At 42.1% G+C, this 23,716-nt stretch overlaps 1 protein-coding gene across 5 annotated transcripts in view; it reads left to right on the forward strand.

Annotated features, from left to right (window-relative positions):
• LOC125457498 (ADP-ribosylation factor-like protein 15) overlaps positions 1 to 23,716 on the forward strand; it is a 291,813-nt gene that overhangs the window by 15,403 nt on the left and 252,694 nt on the right. The window contains exon 1 of one of the 5 annotated variants that reach the window (XM_048541795.2): positions 12,275 to 12,362. The exons of the other annotated variants lie outside the window; for them this stretch is intronic. Within the exon in view, the coding sequence (XP_048397752.1) occupies positions 12,360 to 12,362 (3 nt within the window). The 5' untranslated portion in view covers positions 12,275 to 12,359. Of the gene's footprint in view, positions 1 to 12,274; positions 12,363 to 23,716 lie in introns of those variants that run through there. 5 annotated transcript variants of the gene reach the window in all.

Here is a 23,716-nt window from a genome sequence, read left to right on the forward strand (position 1 = left end):
TGTCAAGGATGAAGCAGATGTGTTATAGGATAGCACCTGGACGTTGGTGGTTGTTGTAATTGAGTACAGCGATGCCTTTGTTGTGGGGAATGCTGGTGGACAGTGCCAAAATGTACTTTGTGATGAGGAATGTTCCTGGTTCGACTGGATCGTGGGTGCTGAGTTTCTGTGAGAAATCTGTAGTGTGGCGACAGAAGCTGGGGTTTCAATGGGTTTCAAGATGCCCTTGATGTAACCAGAGAGATTCTCACACAGAGTACCCTTGGCTGATACAATGGGATGTCTGAAGTTACACAAAGCCAACGCACTTGGAAGGTAGAAATCTGCAGATGAGAGCGCATAGATACTCAGAAGGTCTGGATCAAAGGCCTAAAAACCAAGAGAGCTATGGATGCTGTAAATCAGGAGCAAAACCAGAAGTTGCTGGAAAATCTCAACACGCCTGACGGCATCTGTGAAGAAAAATCAGTGTTAATGTTTTGTGTCTGATGACCCTTCTGCAGAACGCGTGGTACTAGTTTCAACTGTGGTACTGGGGGAGGATTGGTGTTGGATTTCACCTGATGAATGGGCTATGCTCTAAAAGCTATGCTCAAAAAAACCTGTTGGACTATAGCTTAGTGTTGTGTGACTTCTGACGTTGTCCACCCCAGTCCGATGCTGGCACCTTCACATCACGACTACCATTGACACTACAAACTGCTGGCTCAGGGTGGAGAGGATCTCCAAGAAGATCACACTTATCGACACAGACATCATGTTTCTGCCGAAATGCAAAAAAAAAAGAAAATCCTGAAAGGACAGATCACAAACCCCACTAAAGTCAGCCTCCAACACTGAGGGGCTCTGCCATTGCACTCCTTGCACACCCCTCAATCATTTCAGATAGATTCCATATTGTCAGCTTACACTCAGGATACAGCAGAATAGTTATGAGACACTGCCAAGCAGGCGAGGCAACAGAACTGCACCACCTACATGGACACCAAGAACAAGAAACTGCATAAGTTTGGCATCACCACCAGCAGTAACCAAGCCTCTCCCAGTACCATGGTTGAAGTTGGTGCCACTGCTGGGAAATCCATCATAAACTTGTCTGACCACACCTTTCAACCAGATGAAATCTAAGTTCTCAGCTGAGGGCTCAGTTTCTGCCCTATTACTAAAATGGACCCCATTGGTTTGGTGGCAGGCACAGGAGGAATTCGTCAGGTGAATGAGCCTTGGGAAATTCTTCCACAAATCTTAAGATTTCAGCAGTGAATCCAATGAGACAATCAGTGAACTGGAACAGTTGACAGAGATTTGAGGTGCAGTGACCAGAGATGGAGAGTCGAATTGGATCCCTCCAGATGGCCAATGTCCTAGGCTCAACATTTATGCTCAAGTCGTCAGGAGCGCTAACACCAGATTCATCAGCTGCGCTGACAAGATAGCGCAGAATGTTACCCAGGCACAACGCAATGCCATCCATGCTCTTGACCAATCGCAACATTGTCATCAAAACAGCAGATAAAGGAGAAGCCATTGTCATACAGAAGACAATGGACGAATGAAAAGAAGCATCGATACCTGAACAACCAGAGACGCAATTACCTGCCTATCTGAACAAAATACACCCATCAACTGAACAAGACCGAAAGCAGAGGTTGCTTCAAATAAACGGTCGGCATGTCTGGCAGCATCTGTGAAGAAAAATTAGAGTTAACGTATCAGGTCACTGCACCTGAAATGTTTACTCTGATTTTTCTTCACAGATGCTGCCAGACATGCTGAGCTTTTCTAGCAACCTCTGTTTTTTGTTTCTGATTTATAGCATCTGCAGTTTTTAGACTGATTCAAGACCTTTTGATCTAGTCCTTCAGGGCATATGCACTCTCATCTTGTGCACTTCCTATATGGGAGACTTCCTTCTACTGCTTTTTGAAATGACACCAAGCCAAAACACTTGGATGTTCCATTGTGATCAGAGATAATGAGAACTGCAGATGCTGGAGAATCAGAGATTACAACAAAATGTGGCGCTGGATGAAGGCAGCAGGCCAAGCAGCATCTTGTCTAGGCCCAAAACGACAACTTTTGTCCTCCTGAGATGCTGCTTGGCCTGCTGTGTTCATCCAGCACCACACTTTATCTTGGATGTTCCATTGTATCAGGCAAAGGCACCCTCTGAGAACTTCCTCTGGCAATGGACAACTATTCAGAAGTCAGTGTCATTCTTGGACGTGCACATCTCCATCAAAGACTGACTCCTCAGTACTTCACTTTGCTGCAAGCCCACAAATAACTAGCCTGCTCTTCCCTAGCTTCCTTACTCATGAAGATGGCCTTAACAGTGATCTTGAGTTCATGTCACCCAACTTGTGACTGCACCACACTGTTCTGTATCTGTAAACTCTTCCTTTCGGTCCTGTTTTGTCGCCATCACCTGGATAAATTGTTATGATGCCTCAACCTTAGTTTTGTACAGTTTTGGATTACTAATGACTTTGGTTAGACCCTTTGCATATGACTTTTTATATCTATCATGTTTATGGGGAAAGTGATGGCCTAGTGGTAATATCGCTAGACTGTTAAATTGCTCCTCTCTGATGAAGGGTCTAGGCCCGAAATGTCAGCTTTTGTGCTCCTGAAATGCTGCTTGGCCTGCTGTGTTCATCCAGCCTCACATTTTATTATGTTAAATTGATGACCCGGATTCAAATTCTACCATGGCAGATGGTGGAATTTGAATTCAATAAAATATCTGCAATTAAAAATCTAATGGTGACCATGAATCCAATCTGGTTCGCTAATGTCCTTTTAGGGAAAGAAACCGCCAACCTTTCCTGGTCAGGCCTATATGTGACTCCAGACCCACAGCAATGTGGTTGACCCTCTGGGCAATTAGGGATGGGCAATAAATGCTGCTGAGGCAGCGACACCCTCATCCTGTTAATGAATTTTTAAAAAAAAGTTACTCCAATCATTTTGGCTTGCTTCCAGCACCACCACCTTTTTAAAATTTTTGTAATTATCTCTCTCAGCCTCATTCAATTCGATTATAGGTCCTCCCTTCACTTGTGAAGTGAGACAGAAGCACATGGAACCTGACAAAGGGGCTACACTCCAAAAACATGTGATTTCAAATAAACCTATTGGACTGTATCCTGATATCATGTGATATCTGACTTTATTTGGATATATTTCTTTGTCCTAGTATTCATTAATTATGTACATCACTTCCTCTTTCATCAGATGTCATAGTGTTCACAGGAACAGTGGGAATCACCGGAACAATGGGAGGAGAGGGGAGTTGCTTATGCCATTTATTGCTTTGTCTCTTTTGACTAGCTTCTTGTGCATCACCTTTATACTTTGTGCCATTGATGGTGCATTCCTTCAACTGTCTCTTCTTACTCTAGGTCGTGTCACTGTCACTGAATTATTTTGGTATATTGTTTACCACCTCTGTGAAATGTTCTGGGAATTCCTCCTGTAGTGAAGGACTTATATCGGTGTTTCCCAAACCTTTCATTGTTGTAACATCATTTTAACGCTGCACAATTATTGACACCAGAATAAGAATTGGAGAGACAGGGATTTGTCACGTGGAGGTTCAGATAGCAAAGGTACAGGCACAAAAAGTAATGTACAAAAAATGCAATAACTATTTTGCAGCTGACTGGATATTAATCAACAGGCCTCAAACATATTGGAATAGGCCATCCTTGGGCAAAAAAAATCAGCCACTTAAAGGAGCCTTGCAGAACTCCCAGGACAATCAAATCTTTGTCTCGGTGCCATTGCTACCATTCTTGTTACAGGACCTGTGATCCTGATTACTTTATGCCTGGAAGGTTGCGAACCCTTCTATTATATACATGTGTCTTATTGGTAGCATCATTATTATGGTCGTGATGCTAAATAGCAACAATCAAATAGTTGGCAATTCCTTATTAATCAAACAATACAAAAGGAAAATACTTTTGGCTTATGTTAGATCTCTGAAATAAATACATGAAATTCTGGAAGTACTCAGTTGATCAGGTTATTTCTGTGGAAAGACTAAGCAAAATACTTCATGTTGCTGTCCTTAGATCAGAAGATAAGGAACAATGCTACAGTAGCATTTCTTGTTGAACAACCTTTTGGAGACAGCTTTTTTACAAAAAGCAAAGAATGGTGAATTACATTACATGATGCATGTTGGGAATGGTAACTCTGTTAAAGATTGGTGATCTAGAAGTCTGGATAAATGAGAATTCTCAAGTTAATTACGTGAATGTGGAATTATGAAAAAAAAAATACTAATATTGGATCCACGTAGGCACTAGATAATTGCATGTACAAATCTTTGAAGGTGTTGGGTACGTTGAAGTTAAGATTGTACAGGCCATTGGCTTTATAAATAGAGGTGGAAAGGACCAAAGCAAGTAAGAGATAGTAGGAACTGCAGATGCTGGAGAATCTGAGAAAACAAGGTGTAGAGCTGAATGAACACAGCAGGCCAAGCAGCATCAGAGCAGCAGGAAGTTGGATGTTTTGGACCTAGATCCCAAAGTGAATAAGTTGGGCAGCATGTTTTGAAGTGTTTAATTTGTGCCTAAGCCAGAGTATTGCATCCAGTTTTAAGAACTACACTTAGGATGTGAAGACTATGGAGCTGGTATAGAGAAGTTTAACATTTGTCCTTGTACCATTATATACAGAGAAGAGAAAAGTTGAGATTTGTTTCAGCAGAGATCGAACCAAAGATTATTGAAAACGAATGACTTTCATTGATTAGGAAAAAAGCTATTTTCATTGGCAATCAAGGACTGGCAAAAGAAAGGACCAGAACTATTTAGCAAATAATGATGAGGAAGGTACTGCCTGCAAAGATTGTAGGAGCAAATTAAGTATTAATTGTAAGCAATAATGAGATGGGAAATCGAAATATTTTTGGAGCTATGGGGAAAAGCAGCAGTGTGACTAATTAAATAACTTTCCAGACTCCAGACAGACGTCATGTGCCAAAATGACAGCCTTTGCAGTGTAATCTGGTCAAGAAATAGGAGGAAGGTATTGGCAGCAGAGGTGGGACCAGATCAGATCAGATCAGATCCCCTACAATGTAATCCTACGAAGAGTATAAAGGCAGTAGTGTACTCTAGAGAGAATTCAGGAGGGCAGTAAAGGGACGTGAAAGCGCTTTTGACTATTGGGGTTAAGGAAAAGCCAGAGTGATTCTACAAATACATTTAAGGACAAAAGGGTAAGCAGGGAGAGAACAGGGCCATTTTGAAGACCAGCAAGGCCACCTCTGCGTGGAATCGCAGGAGATGGGGTAGATACTAAACAAGTAATTTGAATGAATATTTATGGTAGAGAAGGATATGGACAATAGTGAACGTGGGGAAATAAATAGCTATATCTTGAAATAATCCACATTACAGAGGAGGTGATGTTGGGGGACTGAAAACGCATAAAAGTGGATAAATCCCTGGGACCTGATCAGGTGTACCCTAGAACTCTGGGAAGCTCGGGAAGTGATTGCTGGGCTCTTGCTGAGATACTTGTTTTATCAATAACCACAGGTGAGGTGCCGGAAGGCTTGGAGGGTAGCTAATGTGGTGCCGCTATTTGAGAGGTGGTAAGAAAAAGCTGGGGAACTAAAGACTGGTGACCTTGACATCAGTAGACGGTAAGTTGATGGAGGGAATCCTGAGGGAGAGGATTGACATGTATTGAGAAAGCTAAGGACTGGTTAGGGATAGTTGATATGGCTTTGAGCGTGAGAAATCGAGTTTCACTAACTTGGTTGAATTTATTGAAGAAGATTGAGAGCAGAGTGGTGAATGTAATTACATGGACTTCAGTAAAGCATTGAACAAGGTTCCTCGTGGTAGACTAGTTGCCAAGTTTAGATCAATGGAATGCAAGGAGAACTGGTTTGAAGGTAGAAGACAGAGGGTGGTAGTGGAGGATTGCTTTTCAGACTAGAGATGTGACCAGCGATGTGCCACAAGAATTGGTGCTGTGTCTACTGTTTTTCATCATTTATGTAAATGATTTGGATGTGAATATTGGAGGTATGGTGAGTAAGTGTGCAGATGACATGAAAATTGGAGGTGTTGTGGACAGAGAAGAAGGTTACCTCTGAGTACCGTGGAATCTTGATTAGATGGGTCAGTGGTTTGAGGAATGGCAGATGGAGTTTAATTTAGATGAATGTGAGGTGCTGCATTCTGGAAAGGCAAATCATGGCAGGACTTATGCACTTAATGGTAAAGGTCCTGTGGAGTGTTGCTGAACAGAGACACCTTGGAGTGCAGGTTGATAGCTCCTTTGAAAGTAGAGACATGGGTAGACAGGATAGTGAAGAAGGCATTTGGTCTGCTTGCCTTTATTGGTTAGTGCATTGTGTATAGGAGTTGGGCGGTCATGTTGCAGCTGTACAGGACATTGATTACAAAAACAAAGTTTCTGGAAAAGCTTAGCTGGTCTGGCAGTATCTATGAAGGAAAAAACAGTTAATGATTCGGGTCTGGTGACACTTCGTCAGAACTGTATTTTTTTCATGGATACTGCCAGATCTGAGCTTTTCCAGCAATTTTGTTTTTGTTCCTAATTTACAGCATCCGTAGTTCTTTCAGTTTCCATTTAGGACAATGGTTAGGTCACTTTTGGAATACTGTGTGCTGGTTTCCTTGCTGCAGGACGGGTATTGTGAAACTAGAAAAGATTTACAAAGATGTTGCCAGAGTTGGAGGGTTTGAGCTGTGAGGAGAAGCTGACTAGGCTGGGGCTATTTTTCCTGGAGCATCAGAGGCACAGTGGTGACCTTTTATAGAGTCTTAAAATCACGAGAGGCATGGATAGGGTAAGTTGACAGAGTCTTTTCCCCAGGATAAGAGAGTAAAAAACTAGAAGTCATAGGTTTAAGATGTGAGGGAAAAGATTTAAAAGGGACCTAAGGGGCAACATTTTCTCACAGAGGGTGGTGCATGTATGGAATGAGCTACCAGAGGTGGTGGTGGAGGTTGGTACAATTACAACATTTTAAAGGCATGTGGATGGTATATGAATAGGATGGGGTTTGGAGGGATATGGGCCAAATGCTGGCAGATGGGACTAGACTTAGATAGGATATCTGGTTGGCGTGGACGAGTTGGATTGAAGGATCTGTTTCCATGCTGTACATCCCTTTGACTCTTTTTGACTGTTTCTCTTCTACATTTTTCACTTCCTTGCTTTTACGTTTCTAATCACATTTGCTTTATCTTTTCCTGAGATTTCCCCTTGCTACTTCTGATTTAAAAAAATACCCGTTCAGATGTCTTTTAAATGTTGTAATTGCACCAGCTTCCTCCACTTCCTCTGACAGCTCATTCCATACATGCATCACCCTCTGCCTGAAAACATTGCCAATCAGGCCCCTTTTTAAAAATCTTTCCTCTGTCACCTTTAAACCGTGCCCATTTAGTCCGATCCATGCCTGTCATGATTTCATAAACCTCTACAAGGTCACCCCTCAATCTCTGACTTCTTCCAGCCTCAGCCCATTCAGTCTGTTCCTATAGTTCAAACTGTCCAGCCCTGGCAACATCCTTGTAAATCTTTTCTGAACCCTTTCTAGTTTATCAACATCTTTCCTATAGCAGGAAGACCAGAATTGAATGAGGTATTCTAAAAGTGGGTCCTGTACAACTGCAACATGACATCCCAACTTCTACATTTCAGTGCACTGATACCCCCCACCACCTCCAAAGGAACTGTGCACTTGCATCCCTTGCTCTCTTTGTTTAGCAACACTCCCAGGACCCTACCATTAAGTGTATAAGTTCTGCCATGGTTTTCCTTACCAGAATGCAGTAATCACATTGAACCAATTATTGTTGTACTGTCGGAATTTTATATGACTATCCTGCTCCACCTTCCTTCCCCTACAATGATCAATATTCCAGTCAAAGCTGTGGCCTACTCCAGTCCAATCCTTGAGAAGCTGAATACTGTAATGCTCTTTTTTTCATCTGGGCTGTTTTTAGTTGCTGCTATTCAAGTGGTCATTCAAGTATGAACCTACATTCAAGATACACAAATGGATTCACCTCAAAAGTTGTCAGTTCAGATTTATGGAGTGACCAATTTGAGAAAGGTCCTTCTCTATATGCAGAATGGAAAGAAATGGTGAAGAGTTATTCCTCCAATTGAAGGATTTTTCTCTCCTGTACTTACTTCAACATACAGAGAAGCAGTCTGTGATTGGAGGAGCATTGAGCAATTAGAAAAGTTGGTACCAGCAGTATAGGAATTGCCAGGGAGTGCCAGGAATCGAGGTTCAGGGTGGTAGAGAGTTGGCGTTTCTGGGATGTGTGGAGAGGAAGCCCAGCAGGGAGTGGGGGCATGATGGCTGACATTAACATTGCCTGGCTTTCGAGAAGTTATGACTAAACAGGCTTTTGACTTGATAGGCTATTTTATGTTGTGGCTAGAAAGGGCTTTTGCTGTATGTTTGGGCGTCTGGGTTGATTGGTACCCTCAGCGACAGGAGGGCCAGGATGGGAGAAGGGGAAAAGGGGAAGTTCCAAGTGGTATTAGGAAGGTATAACAGGATTTCACTGGAGTCCAAATACCCCTGGTTATCTACACCTTGTAACTACATATACAGATGTCTCAATATGTGAGTTGGTGAGAATGAAAATGTAGTCCTCAAATCTCAAGGAGCATATGAGAAAGAAAAGTTTTGACACCAGGTGCGAATCTATTTGGAAAACTTTGTCAGGTGACTTATAGCTAATTTTAAAAGAAACGAGAGATGCATTTCATTGAAACTTCTTTTAGACATCCCCATTACTACCTTGTTGGGGATCTGGGTACATATTCAGAACTGAGGAAAGATCTTTGGGTCAAAATCCTGCAACTCCCTTTCAAATGGCATCGTGGGTGTACCTACCCCAGAATGGACTACAGCAGCTCAAGAAAGCATCTTACCACAATTTTCTCGACGGGAACTAGGTATGGGCAATAAATGCTGGCTTGCGTCCCCTGAGAGTGAGTTTTTTAAAAAAAACTTCCTGCACTATGGCCCACCTATTGATCACTAAATCATTAGTGAATTTTTTTTACTCATTTCATAATTGGCAGTTTGGCACTTGAATAATCCTGCTTGAATAATAAATTTATTTGGGTCACTGGACCTTTAACATTAACTCTAATTTTTTCTTTGCAGATGCTGCCAGAACTGCTGAGCTATTCCAGCAACTTGTTTTTGTTTCTGATTTATATCATCCACAGTTCTTTTGGTTTTTAATAATTTTTTTCTCTTAGAAGAAAACAATTTTATAGCATGCTTCAGTTCATATAAATATTGCCTTAATTACCTCAGCAACTAAAGATGTGTGGAGGTAATTTTTCCATCATAATCCAAGTAAAATCTCAATTAATGGGCACATTTCAACAAAAATTTGTAATTTGTCTCCCAAGGAAGAAATGATTCATTTCTGCCAAGACTCTGAATCCTGGAATTCTTAACTGATCTAATAGCTTTGGGTAATAGGACAAGTTGACTTTTAATAAAGAAAGTTATGGAGTTTATTTGGAATGTTGTTAAGTGCTCAACGCTGAGATGTGATTTGCCATGATGTTGGCAGAGTTTTCAGAGTGAGTTGTTGGATGTGAATGGGATCAAAACCACTTCTGTGAGAGAGATTTCAATGAAAAGCTATTTTTCAGCTGTAGAGCTTCAAACAGGCGAGAAAAGGGATGAGCTGCATAATGTAATGTTGAGTGAACACAATATGGCAGAGGTGTACACTTTTCACTTTGTTTTTCATGTTGGTGTGTTTGAAGCTTGTTTTTCAGTCTGCAGAATGCTTTGCTTTGTTTCGTCAATTATGTTTCAGGATGTAATGGAAAACCCTATATTTTCAATACGCAATTGAATTGTGATGCTAAGACATTGTTAGTCTGTCATACAGCATGGAAACAGACTGTTTGGCCCACCCCTTTCATGCTGACAAGATTTCCCACTTGTCTGTGTTTGGCCCATTATCCCTTTGAAATGTTTCCTATTCACGTACCTTTTTAAATGTTGTAACTGTATCTGAGTCTGCCACTTCTGGCAGTTCATTGTGCACAAGAACCACTATGAAAACGTTGCCGCTCGGGTCCCTATTTTTTTTTTTTGAAACCTTTCTCCTCTTGCCTTTATATGCCCTTTAGTTTTGAACTCTTCCCCCGCCCCATTCTAGTGAAAAGACCTTTGGTATTCACCTTATCTATGCCCCTCATCATTTTATAAACCTCTATAAGGTCACCCCTCAACCTCCTACACTACTTATACTCAAATCCTCCAATCTTGGTGACATCCCTGTCAATTTTCTCTGCATCCTGTACAATTAAATAACATCGTTTTGGTAGCAGAGTGACAAGAGCTGTATCAATACTCCAAATTGAGGCCTGACCAATATCCACTAAAATCGCAACATGATCCCTTTGAAACCTATATTCTGTGGCCTGAGCAATGAAGCGTACCAAACTCTTCCTTCCCTATCCTGGCTACCTGAGACTTCACTTTCAAGGAACCATGAGCTTCTCTGTTCAGCAGCACTCCCTAGGACTTTCCTGTTAAGTGAATAAATCCTGCTATGATTTGCCTTTCCAAAATGCAGCACGTCACATTTATCTAAATTAAACTCCATCTACCACTCTGACCCATTGGCCCATCTGTTAAAGATCCCGTTGTACTCTGAGGTGACCTCTTCGTTGTCCACTACACCACTGATTTTACAAAGTAGCCTCTGTCTCCTTGTCAATAAATTACTGAAGTCTAACATGAAGGTGCAGCAAGCAATTGGGAAGCCTAATGAAAATGTTCGTGATAGCTTACAATTCCTATAATGCAGAAGCAGGCCATTCAGCCCTTCAAGTCTACAATGACCCTTAGAAAAGCATCCCACCCAGACCCACCCCTTAACCTTTCCCAGTAACCCTGCATTTCCTGTGACTAATCCACCTAGCTTACACATCACTGGACATTATAGGCAATTTAGCATGGTCCCTCCACCTAACCTGCACATCTTTGCACTGTGGGTGGAAACTGGAGCACTTGGAGGAAATCTGCACAGACGCATGGAGAATGTGCAAACTCCACACACAATTGCCTGAGGCTGGAATTGAACCTGGGTCACTGATTCTGTGAGGTAGCAGTGTTGATCACTTAGCTACCATGCCACTCCGTGTTGGCTCTGCAAAGATGAGAATTTGTCTCCAAAAGAGCTGGCGACGGTCACTCCTCCCAATGCGGCCATTGAAGATGCATCTCTAACAGGTACACTAGTAAACACGAGGTGAGCTATGTGTTTCCACCTTGTTGGCTCCTTCACCATCTGCTGCAGACCCAGTTTAAGGGCTTGCTCCTTTTAGTCCTTCACGTTGACGTTGACTTTGAATCCCATGTAATCTCATGGCATCAGGTCAGACATGGGCAAGGAAACTTCCTACTGATGACTATGTAACCTCCTGATCCTCTGAGTCAGCACTGTTCCATGGAACATCACTTAGAAGAAGCACCAAGGGTGCCAGTGACACAGAATGGCCATCATTCAGCCTGGCTTGGCAGGATCATGGTTGTATGAGCTACTGCGAAATGGTAGTGTCCTAAAGGAGCAAGCTGTTAAACTGGGTCGGTGGTACATGGTGAAAGAACCAACAAGGTGAAAACACATTACCTCACTTCATACTTAGCAGTGTACCTGTTAGAGATGCATCTTCCATGCCCGTGTTGGTAGGAGTGACCATCGTGTAGCTGTTGTGGAAATGAAGTCCCACCTTTTGCAGATACAACATTGTAATGTGACCAGCTCTTAAAATTTGCGACCCACATCAGCCGCAGCGTCACGGAGTCACTGCGAGCCCCAAAATCCCCAGCTCAAGGTTCTGCAGCAGGTGACACTTTATGTAACTTGCATTGACACTTGCTTCTACTATACGAAACGTCCTGCGGCATTTCCAGAGCTTGTTACTCAGTGTGAGGTAGGATATGCAGGCTGTTGAGAATGGGTGAGTACCAGATAATCTAAGAGAAATGGACTGGAGTCTCCTGTAGTCTTGCACAATCATTCGTTTTTCATTCTGGAAGTTGGCAAGGGCTAATGTTCCTCACAGGACACAAGAAGTGCCAGCCTATGGCATCATTGAGTGTAGATAGGTCTCAATAGCAGAGTGTGTTCTTACTACTTAGCTCTACTTGCCATTGAGATGATGGTGATAAGTTGCACTCTTGATCCACTGTAATTCTCTTTTGTTATAGATAGACCTCAAATGCCTTAAGGGGGAGAGTTCCAGAATTTTTTTCTGAGTGACACTCAAGAAATAGCGATATTATTCCACTCTGGATGGTAAGTGGTTGGTGGGTGACCTGCAGGTGGTGGTGTTCCATTGTATCTGTTGCTCTTGTCCTCCTGGATGGAAGTAGTAATAGGTTTGGAAGATGCTGACTAAATGGACTTGGAGAATTTAGCAGAGTATTTTTATTTTATAAGTGGTACGTAGTAGTGTGATTTTGCATCACTTTGCAGATATGGTGCCTATAAAATGACCTAATTTGTCTAGCAAGGTTGCCAAGCTTCTTGAGTGCTGTGGAGCTACACTCCTCCAAGTAATTCCATCACACTGTCTTGACATGTGCCATGCGGTGGGTGGACAGGTTTGGAGCATCATGTGTTGGATTGCTCGCTTCAAGATTCTTAGCCTTTGACATGGTCCTTTGGCCAAAGTATTCATATGGCTGATCCAGTTCCGATTCTAATCAGTGGTAACCTCCAGGATATTGATAGTGGAGCATTCAGTGAAGGTAATGCCATTGAATGTAAGGAGGCGGTGGTTCGTCTCTCTTTATTTGAAACCCAAAGCTGAGGTACAAAAGGAGATATTGGACAATATCTTGGTTGAGGAATTAGGTCCCTTTTTGTTTTGGGAGAGAATTCCAGACCTTAATGCCACTTGTTTAAAGCATTCCACATTGGAAAAGAGGTAAAAATTGAGGATATGCAGGAATCAGAACTAGAATGGTCAGAATTGGAGAAGTTGAGATATTGAGGTTTATTGAACTGAAAGAGGGTGCTGAGACTGGAAAAGAAGCATAGCCACACCAAAGGGTTAGTGACTTCTTTCTGTAACTTGATGTTTATTCTATCCACAGTTATTTTCTTGTTCACCTTCCCTGGGGAATATCTGGAGCAATTCTGTCTTGTTTGATCCACTAAGTTCTCCTTTTAAATCAAGTATGCCTCATGAATTCTTGAAAGATATTTACATGGCTTGTCCAAATCCCCGCCTTGGACTGCAATGTTTAGTCAAATGATGTAAAGATACCTGAAGAGAACTAAGCACAAACAACAACCAGTCAGTTGCTTAAATGCCTATCCTGCATCAGACTCTTAATGACATCACCAACGCATGAAATGACATCACCAACCCAAGGAAACCGAAACAGATAAATAGAAAGCGGGACATAACACCAGTGCTTCGTCGGAGGCTCACTGATGATGTTACCTAGAATGGTGACGAAACATCTGAAAACTAACCTTCCAGCTCAGCGAGCAATCTCACATCCAGACTCTTAGGTCTTGGGAAGACCCACACAACACCATTACTCATTTACAGCTTGGCTGATGGGAGCATCAAGAAGTCCACCCACAATTTTTTAGTGTTATTGCCTTACTACTTGGTGCCGGTTTGACTTCCTTCCTATGTGTATTTCTTTTTAACTTGTATTCTAATTGCTAGTATCTGTAAAGGATACTTCCATGGTATTGGAAGTTTGTATCCTGATGCAGCAGGAAATAGATAGGCTAGAGATTTGGGCGGAGAACTGGTAAATGGAGTTTAATCTAGACAAATGGAAGGTGATGCTTTCTCGAGAGAGCTAATGCAGAAGAGAAATGTACAGTAAATGGCAGAATCCCGAGAATAGAGTTAGACTGTCGTCCAGCACAGACACAGACCCTTGGGTTCAACCTGTCCTCATCCCAGTTTGACCTAGTTCCATTTATCAGCATTTGGCCCTATCCCTCTGAACCTTTCCTATTCATATACCCATCCAGATGCTTTTTAAACGTTGTAATTGTACACACTTCGACCACTTCCTGTGGCAACTCGTTTCATTCACACACTACCCTCTGCATGAAACAGTTATCCCATAGAGGGATTTTGCATATGGGTCCACAATTCCCTGAAAGTGGCAACGTAAGTGGATAAAGTTGTCAAGAAGGCATATGGCATGCTTGCCTTCATTGGACAGGGCACAGAGTATAGAAATTGGCGAGTCGTTGTGCAGCTGTATAGAGCTTTCGTGAGGCCACGTTTGGAACATTTTGTCCAGTTCTGGTTGCCACACTACCAGCAGGATATGGAGGCTTTGGAGGCCATACAGAAATGGTTTACCGTGGTATTTCCTAATTTGAAGTGTATTACCTATGAGGAGAAATTGGACAAATTTGGTTTGTTTTCATTTGAACGCTGGCGGATGAGAGGTGACATGATCGCAGCTTCTAAAAATTCTGAAGTCTACTTTCTGCAAGACTGTAATTTAAAATAAAAGCCATTATAAAAATTGAAAGGCATGGATAGAATTGATAATCAGAGTCTTTTTCTCAGGGTAGGAATGTCAATTACAAGCTGATATACATTTAAAGTCAAAGGTGGAAAGTTTTAAAGGTGATGAGAGGCAGGTTTTTACACAGTGATAAGTACTGGAATGTGCTGCTGGAGAACATGTCTACAATGACAATGTTTGAGGCATCTTGGCAGATACACGTATAGACAGAGCGCAAAAGGATACAGGCAGCATAGAAGCAAAAGATTTTTAGTTTTGCAAGGCATCAGTCAGTACAGCCTTGATGTGCTGCAGGGCGCGTTGCTGTGCTGGACTGATTTCTTTAAACGGTAAGCTGCTATCCCAAGCTGGTTAATTTTTGTCTTTCCGTATTTTACTTCTGAAATGCCTTTAGCTGTGCAGGGAGAGGTGGAAAGGTCTTGTGAGATTTCCAAAGCCAAGGCCAGGCATGCTAGTATGTGAACTGCAGCGTCTTGTTCGACCATTCCGGTTGTTTGGCTTTCCAGTTAGACTATGGTTTCAGCCCCTTTTTTAAAACCTACTCTTTGTTGTGTTCTAGGCAATCATTACCCAACAAAGTTCCAACTATTGACCCTGTAGCCACAGCCAAGAAGGGGCTGCGGGGGAAAAGAAAGTTACAGCTTTCCATTGTGCTTTTGTATTTAAAAAGTGCTTCCAGATTTCATTCCCAAATAGCCTACCACTTGAATGAATTCCACGAGCATTGGCATCAATGATGACCTGAAGGGTGAATTGTTTATTCCGTAGCTGAGAGCTATTATTTGCAAAATTTTAGTGCACGCTTTTGTTTAACATACCAAATACAGGGACAAAGAGTTGCTGTTAAATAGCTTATTAAATATGCTTATTCATATGTCTCTTGTGGATTAACATCCAACTTCCAAATTGGATAAGAATATTTATGCAGTGTGCTCTTGGAGATAAACAATTTGCCTACAAAGTTTGGGTTTTCTTAAAGATTTTTGCGGCTTGAGCCTTTTAACAATTGCTCTGGAAATAGCCAAAAAAGTGCATCTGAAAATTGTTCATGAAGTGTCTGCATTTTCAACCTAAACCTGTACATTGTTCAGGTTTTGTGCATTTGGACAAGGTTTTTGGTTTCTGAAGAAGAGTGAATGGTAACGAATGTTGTGTAGTCATCTGCAAAACCTGTCCTTATGATCAAGGGAAATTCATTGAAGCAGGATGATCGAATGAAGATGATTGGGCTTAAGACAATACCCTGAGTAACTTGTGTAGAAATTCGGAACTGAGATGATTGACCTCCAACAACCGGAACTACCAGCTTATGTGCAAGCTATGATGCCAACCAGCAGAGAATTTTCCCACAATTTCCATTGAGTCTAGATTTGCTAGGGCTCGCACCTTCATGCCATGTTCAGTGAAGTGTGGCCTTTTGTTGAGGGCTGTCACTCCTGCCTCACTGCTTAAATTCATCTCTCTTTTTTAATTCTAAGATTGAACCAAGTTGTGAAGAAGTCAGGAGCTGAGTGACCCAGGCAGTACTAAACTAGACATCATTTGATCTTGTGAAGACCAAATTCTATAATGCTAACGACCTTTTGGAGGAGGCTGAGATAGATCATCCACTCAGCATTTCTGGCTGAAGTTTGCAAGTAGAGTTTGTACCGCACAAATGACTGTCTGTATTGAGACAGGCTGCACATTGCACCTTGATGTTTGGTGGTGTTACTGTCACTGAATACCCCGTCTATCAACATCATGGAGGTAGTTGTTGACTAGAAATTAAACTGGATTCGTTATACAAATACAATGGCTACAAAAGCGGGTCATGGGCCAGGAATTCTGAAGTGAGTCAGTTGCCACCTGTCTCCCCAAAGCCTGCCCAGCATCTACAAGGCAAGAGTTAGGAACTCTTTGTCTTTTTACCACTTGCCTGGAAGAGTGCAGTTCCAATGACACTTGAGAAGCTTGACACCATGCAGGACAAAGCAGCCTGCTTGATTGGCACCATATCCACACATACTACCACAATATGTCACTGATGCTTGGCAGCGGTGTGTTCCATCTACAAAATGCGCTGCATAAGTTCACCAATGCCCCTCAAGATGTCACCTTCTACACCCATGACCACTGCAATCTAGAGGGGCAAAGACAGGCAATACATAGGAACACCACAACCCGCAAGTTTTCATTCAACCTGCTCAACATCTGGACTTGTCTATGACTATCATCATTCCTTCAGTGTCATTGGATCAAAATCCTGGAACTCTTCCCTGATGGTATTGTAGGTCTACTGACAGTGGTTCAAGAAGTTAGCTCTTCACCACTTCGGGGACAATTAGAGCTGGGTAATAAAATGCTGGCACAGCCAACGATACCCACAATCCCATCAACAAATAAAAGAAAATGGTCATGATGTGAGATATTGAATGCAAGAAAAAAGACCAGAAATGTGACTGTATTCGAGTGAGCTTTGATGCACAGCAGAAGTGTATTGACAAATTGAGATATCTTTTTTGAAATTTTCTTAGCCTAGTAAATTTTAGGAAGTTTCCACAGCTGTAAGAGACAAAAAGGAAGGGAGCAGAATATATTGTTACTTACACATTTGGAGCTTTTTGCCTTGACATTTCTCTTCTTTTATACATTGTTGATGACATGACTCGGGCACAACTTCGTATCCTATCCAAAGCGTTTTCATGAGGTGTGGAAAGCTGTACTTGTTGCAATAATTATCATGGGTTTATATTTCATCTTTCAAAGAGACATGACCTTGTTTGTCTTTGGTCTTGCTCTAGTTCCCAATATTGCTTTATCAAGGAATGAAAATCACAATTGAGGTGCGACATTGGTTTTGTAACTTAAAACTTTTCAACCTGCTAATCCCGGCATATACTGTGTATGAAGTTATCACTTCTATATAGTGTCTGAATACTAATGCCTTTGACAATATAGTGTCTGTTCAGAGATTAGATTGTTGGATTATTATTGTGGCACCAAAGATCAAATCCTGTTGGTGAGTTTTGTCAAGTATGCTCAAAGGCCATGACCTGGATTTTTAAGTGCCATGGATCCCCAATGGCAAACCAAACTGCTAAACTATTGACCGTTGATGTCAAAAGTAGGAACCCAGCTAATTATTGTCCATCAGCCTGTTCTCAAACAAGTGCACTGCGATAGAATGTGTCAGTGATAGTGATGTTAAGCAGCAGTTGGATGGTAGTAACTTTCTCATCAACGCTGTTTGGATAGCCTCTGTCCCAAGTGTTCACAAAAGGCCTGAATTCCAGTTGTTGACCATCCTTAAAATCAACACAGCATTTAATTGATCGTGGCTTCAAGGAGTCTTGGAAAAACTAGAGACAAAGGAAATTAAGGGGAGGAAACTCGCCTCATCACCAACTTGCCATACCTGCCACAAAGCAAGATAGTTGATATTTTCTCAGCTCTGGGACATTGCAGAAGTTCCTCAGTGTTGTGACCTATGTCTGACTGCACATCCATTGTGTGGGCATGTGTGCTGATGGTACGATGTTCACAACTTCTCATGCTGAAGTAGCCCATCTCCGCATGCAACTAGACTTTGACAGAGTTTAGGCTTGGCTGACAAGTGGTGAGTGACGTTCACAACACACAACTGCCAAGAATGGATCACTTCCAATAAGAGAGAATCTGGCCATCTCTGTTTGAAATTCGATGTCATTACCATTATAGAAACCCGTTTCACTTATAGGGTTACTCTTGACCCGAAATTGTACTAGATCAACTATATCAATGTTGTAAGCTACAAGTGCAGGTTAACAGCTGGGAATGCTGCATCGAACAACTCGCCTCATGTCTCACTGCCTACCTGCCCGCCATCAATAAGGCACAAGTAAGGAGTGTAATGGAATACTGTTCACTTGACTGGTGGCTGTGGCAGAGGCGGGTTTGGGTTCATGACAGCGTCTGCGTCCAGCGTAGGTTTACGGAGGCAGAGGTGAGTTTGGGCCCACCAGGAGGTCTGGAGGCCACACAATGGCTGCATTGACGAGGTGGGCATGAAGTGGACTTGTGGCAGCGCTGTAGTCATGTTGGGTCAGTGTGGTACCAGGCGGCATCTGAATTGGCGAGGTTCATCGAGGACTTGTAGTGGTAAGCTCATCAGCAGAGGCAAGGTGGCAGCATTTGTTCTAACAGTAGCAGCATGACAAGGGGGACTTGTCTTGCCACTAGGCACATGACACGTGACAGAGCACGTAATAAGAATTAAAAAGTTGGATGCTTTTTTTAAAAAATTTCTTCCTTTTTCTGCCTTTATGTTCTATGTTTTGGTTTATTTTTCACTGTTTTAAGATGTGCTGGAGAGTGGCAACGCTATACAAAGCTTTTCATTGTCTTTTGAGTCAAGATACACATGATAAATAAATCATATCATGTGCTTGATGAGTGTTTCTCCAGTAGGAACAGGAGTGATCCCATAGCCAACAGATCAGATCTAAGCACAGCAGTCTTGCTGCATCCAATCATGAATGTGGTGGACAAGTTAACAACTTATTGGAGGTGGAGGTGCCACAAATATCCCCATCCTCTAATAGAAGAGACAAGCACGTTAGTGTGAAAGATTATAAGGCTGAATCATTTGCGGCAATCCTCAGCCAGAAGCGCCGAGTGAATGATCCACCTCTGCCTCGTCCATTAGTCCCCAACATTACAAATGTCAGCCTTCAGCCAATTTGATTCACTCAACATGATATCAAATGGTTGGAGTCACTAGATATCGCAAAAAAATGTTGAGACAATAACACTGAAACCTTTTTACTCCCAAACTTGCCTCTCAACTAGCTAAGCTCTTATGGGAGAGTATCAAAACTGGCATCTACCTGACAGGGTTGAAAATTGAGCAGATGTATCCTGTAGACCAAAATAACAAATCCAACCTGGCCAGTTACCACCCCATCAGTCTACTCTCAATTGTCAAATGGAAGGTGTCATCAATGTTATCAAGCAGCATCTGCTCAGCAGTAACTTGCCCAGTGACGCACAGTTTACGTTCTTCCAGGGCCACTCAGCTCCTGACCTCATTACAGCCTTGGTTCAGACACAGCCAAATGAGCTGAATTCCAGAGGTGAGGTGAGAGTGGCAACCCTGGACATCAAGGTCACATTTGACTCTGTGACTGCAAGGAACCCTAGCAAAACTGAAACCAATGGCTAATCAGCAGAGAGGTTACTTTCTGATAGAGTCATAACAGGATCATAGAAGGATGGTTGTGGTTATTGGAGGCCAGTCTTTCTAGCTCCAGAACATCTCTTAAGCCTGACCATCTTCAGTGATTTCATCAATGACCTTGTCGCCATCAAAAGGCTAGAAGTGGGGATGATCACCATTGATTCAGCGCCATTTACAACTTCACAGATACAAAAGCATTCCATGTCCAAATCTTGTCACATTTGAGCAATTTCCAGGCTTGGCTGACAAGTAGCAAGTAACATTTTGTGATACACAAATACTAGTCAATGACCGTCTCCAATGAGAGACAATCTAACCACTGCTCCAAGATATTCAGTGTTGTTACCATCACTGAATCCCTCATAATCAACGTCCTAAGGTTTACCACTGAACAGCAACTGAATTCGACTCTCCACATAAACAGTGGCTATAAGAGCAGGTCAGAGGCGAGGAACGCTGTGAACAGCAGATCACCTGACTCCCTAAAGCCTGTTCCCCACCTACAAGGTACAAGTCAGGAATGTGATGGAATACTCACCACTTACTTGGATGAGTGCAGCTCCAACAATACTTGAAGCTTGACACCATCCAGACAAAGCAGCTTGCTTGCTTGGACCTACATCCACTTCATCCACCTCCGATGCTCAGTAACAGTAGTGTGTGTTATCTACAAGATGCAATGCAGAAATTCACCAAACCAACAACCCTTCCATCTTGAAAGGTGAGGACTGCAGAGACAAGGGGCCACTGTCATTTGCAAAGTACTTGCCATCCTGACCTGGAAATATTGCTGTTTCTTTGCTGTTGCTAGGTCAAAATCTAGGAATTCCCTCCCTAACTGGATTGTGGGTCATTTCACAGCAAGTGGACTGTGTTGGTTCAAGACCGCTCACTGCCGTCTTCTCAAGGGCAACTAGAGATGGTCAATAAATACTGGCCTGTCAGCGATGCCCATGTCCTACAAATGAATTTTATAGAAGGTCAAAGCTTGACACCATCCTGGGTGAGGCTCTCCAATTGATTCATACCCCTTCAACATTTTTTTGAGGGATTTGAGTATTTAAAATTTTCTTTCTTAGTTAATGCAGAATCTTTAAACATTTGTAAGGCAGAGGTAGATAGCTTCAGGATTACCAAGGAGAGGAAAGTTATCAGGGATATGCAGAGTTGAGATCAAAATTAGGTCAGCTATGATCTTATTGAATGGTGGAGTAGGCTCAAAGACTGAGTGGCCTACTCTTCCTTGTTTGCATGTTTCAATCTTCAACATTTACTCCCTTCACTTCTTCTGACACTGTGTGTGGTAGCAGTGTGCACCATCCAAACGCTCTGTTGAAATTCACCTAGACTTGACTTCTTTCACCTAGAAGGATGAAAGCAAGTGATGTACGGGAGCACCACTACCTGTAACTTCCTCTCCAAACCATACATCCTCCTGCTTAGGTCTATATTTCTGTTACCTCGCTGTTCCTGAATCATAATTCTGAAACTCCCTGTCTAAAAGCATTGTGTATACCTACCTTCTTTACACCACCCTGCCCTGCCCTGCCCCAACATCTCGTGAAGAAATGCTTATGTTGAATTTGACTGAGTGTTTTATGCATTCAGATAACAATTCAGAAGTATCTCTAACTTGCATTGCAATTATTGTTCTGTTTACTGTAAGTATAGTCCTATATTTTTAGAATTGTTCCAGTTTTAGAAATTTCCTGGCAGATGCACATTTCCTGTTATTATACTGGGCTGCCTGTTAGAATGCATGTAACTGGTGACTCAGGATGAACTTTGACTGACTGTGTTTTCAAACTAAATTGATTCTTAACAAATTGGTGTATAGTTGGTAAAAAATAATGATTTTTGATTGAGGTCTGAAAATTAACATTTTCTAAACTGTGACCAGAAGATGATCTTACCTGACGATTCTCTTCAGTTTGTTGCTAAATATTACATTTGCTGAATATGACACAGGTAGTATGAAAGTTATCCATCCATATGCCTAATTATTATGTGTGATGTGACCCAGGAGGCACTTACAACTAAATTCTCTGACCTAATGGCCCTACCTAATTGAAGCATTTTCTAAGATTCGATTGAAAGGGAGAAACCAACTGTGGTTATGCAAGGAAGTTGAGGACAGTGTAAATTTTAAAGAAAAACGTACAATGCAGCCAAGTTTATTGACAAGTCCAAAGATTGGGTGTGTTTTTAAAAACCAGCAAGTTTATTGAAATAGAGGGAGAAAATAAACTTTTGAGGATAAACCAGCAAATAATATCAATACGTACAGTAAGAGCTTATTTCAGATGGGATAAAGGAAAGAGGGGCCAAAGTGAACGTACGCTCCTTAAGGAATGAGGTTGGGGAAATAATGAGTTAAAAAAGAAGTGGCAGATGAGTTGAATGAACGCTTTGCATCTGTCTTCATGGTAGAATAAACCATTAGTATTAAAGCATATTAAATAAACAAGGAGCAAAAAGAAGAAGAAATAAGTACAAAAACTATTATGAGAGCAAAAATACTAGGGAACCTACTGGAGTGTTTATTCATTTGTCAAATGCCAAGTATTGCGAGTCAGCCAGCATTTATTGCCTGTCCCTAGTTGTTCTTGAGAAAGTGGTGGTGAGGTACCTTTCCTGACAGTCCATCTGCTGCGAGTTGACCCACAATGCCATTAGGGAGTGAATTCCAGAATTTTGATCTAGTGACAGTGAAGGAACAGCGATTATATTTCCAAGTCAGGAGGGTGAGTGGCTTGGAGGGGAACTTGTAGGTGGTAATGCTTGCATGTATTCGCTGCCCTTGTACTTCAAGACTGAAGTGGTTGTGGGTCTGAAAGATGCTGTCTTAGGATTTTTAGTGAATCTCTGTGGTGCATCTTTTGGATAGTAGCGGCAGTGTGTACAGAGTTGTGGTGGGAATGGATTCTTTTGGATGTGGTGCCAATCAAGCAGACTGCTTTGTCTTGGATGGCGTCAAGCTGCTTGAGTGTTGTTGGGGCTGCACTCATCCAAGCAAATGGGGAGTATTCCATCACACTCCTGACTTTTGTACCTTGTAGATGGTGGACAAGCTTTGAGGAATCAGGAGGTGAGTTACACTCCACAATATTCCTAGCCTCTGATCTGCTCTTGTAGCCAATTTGTGTTAATGTGATGAGTCCAGTTGAGTTTCTGGTCAATAATAACTCCCAGGATATTGATAATAGGGCTTTCAGTGATGGTAATGCTATTGAATTTCAAGGGGTTATGGGTTAGGTTGTCCTTAGTTGGTGATAGTCATAGCCTGGCATTTGTGTGGTGCAAATGTTACTTGCCTCTTGTCAGCCCAAGCCCAGATATTGTCCAGATTTTGTTGCATTTGAACATCCCCACTTCTGACCTTATGATAGAAAAAAAATAATTGATTTAGCAGTTCAACATGTTTGGGCCGCAGACACTATCCTGTGGAACTTCTGCAGAGATGTCCTGGAGCTGAGATGACTGACTTCCAAAAACCACAACTGTCGTCTTTTGTGTTAGGTATGACTCCACCACCAGATCTCACCCCGCACCCCCCCACCAGCCACAATCCCCATTGATTCCAGTTTTGCTAGGGCTCCTTGATGTCCTACTTGGTTAAATTAGCCTTGGTATCAACAGCTGTTGCTCTTGCCTCACCTCTGGAATTCAGACTTGTGTTTTTTTTTTGTCCGAGTTTTAACCAATATTGTAATGAGGTCCAGAGCTGAGACGGGGTATCTCTGAGTAGGTGCAGCTTGATAACGCTGTTGTCACCTACCTTCAACCTAATTGGCTGGGTTGGATTTGTGCTGCATATTATGGGCAGGACATAGCTGGGCAATTTTTCACACTGTTGGGTAGATGTCAATGTTGTTACTGTACTGGAACAGTTTGGCTAGGGGAACAGCAATTTCTGGAGCACAAGTCTTCAGTTCTAT

The sequence above is a fragment of the Stegostoma tigrinum genome, chromosome 1 (genome assembly GCF_030684315.1).
Source record: "Stegostoma tigrinum isolate sSteTig4 chromosome 1, sSteTig4.hap1, whole genome shotgun sequence".
Classification (NCBI taxonomy): domain Eukaryota; kingdom Metazoa; phylum Chordata; class Chondrichthyes; order Orectolobiformes; family Stegostomatidae; genus Stegostoma; species Stegostoma tigrinum.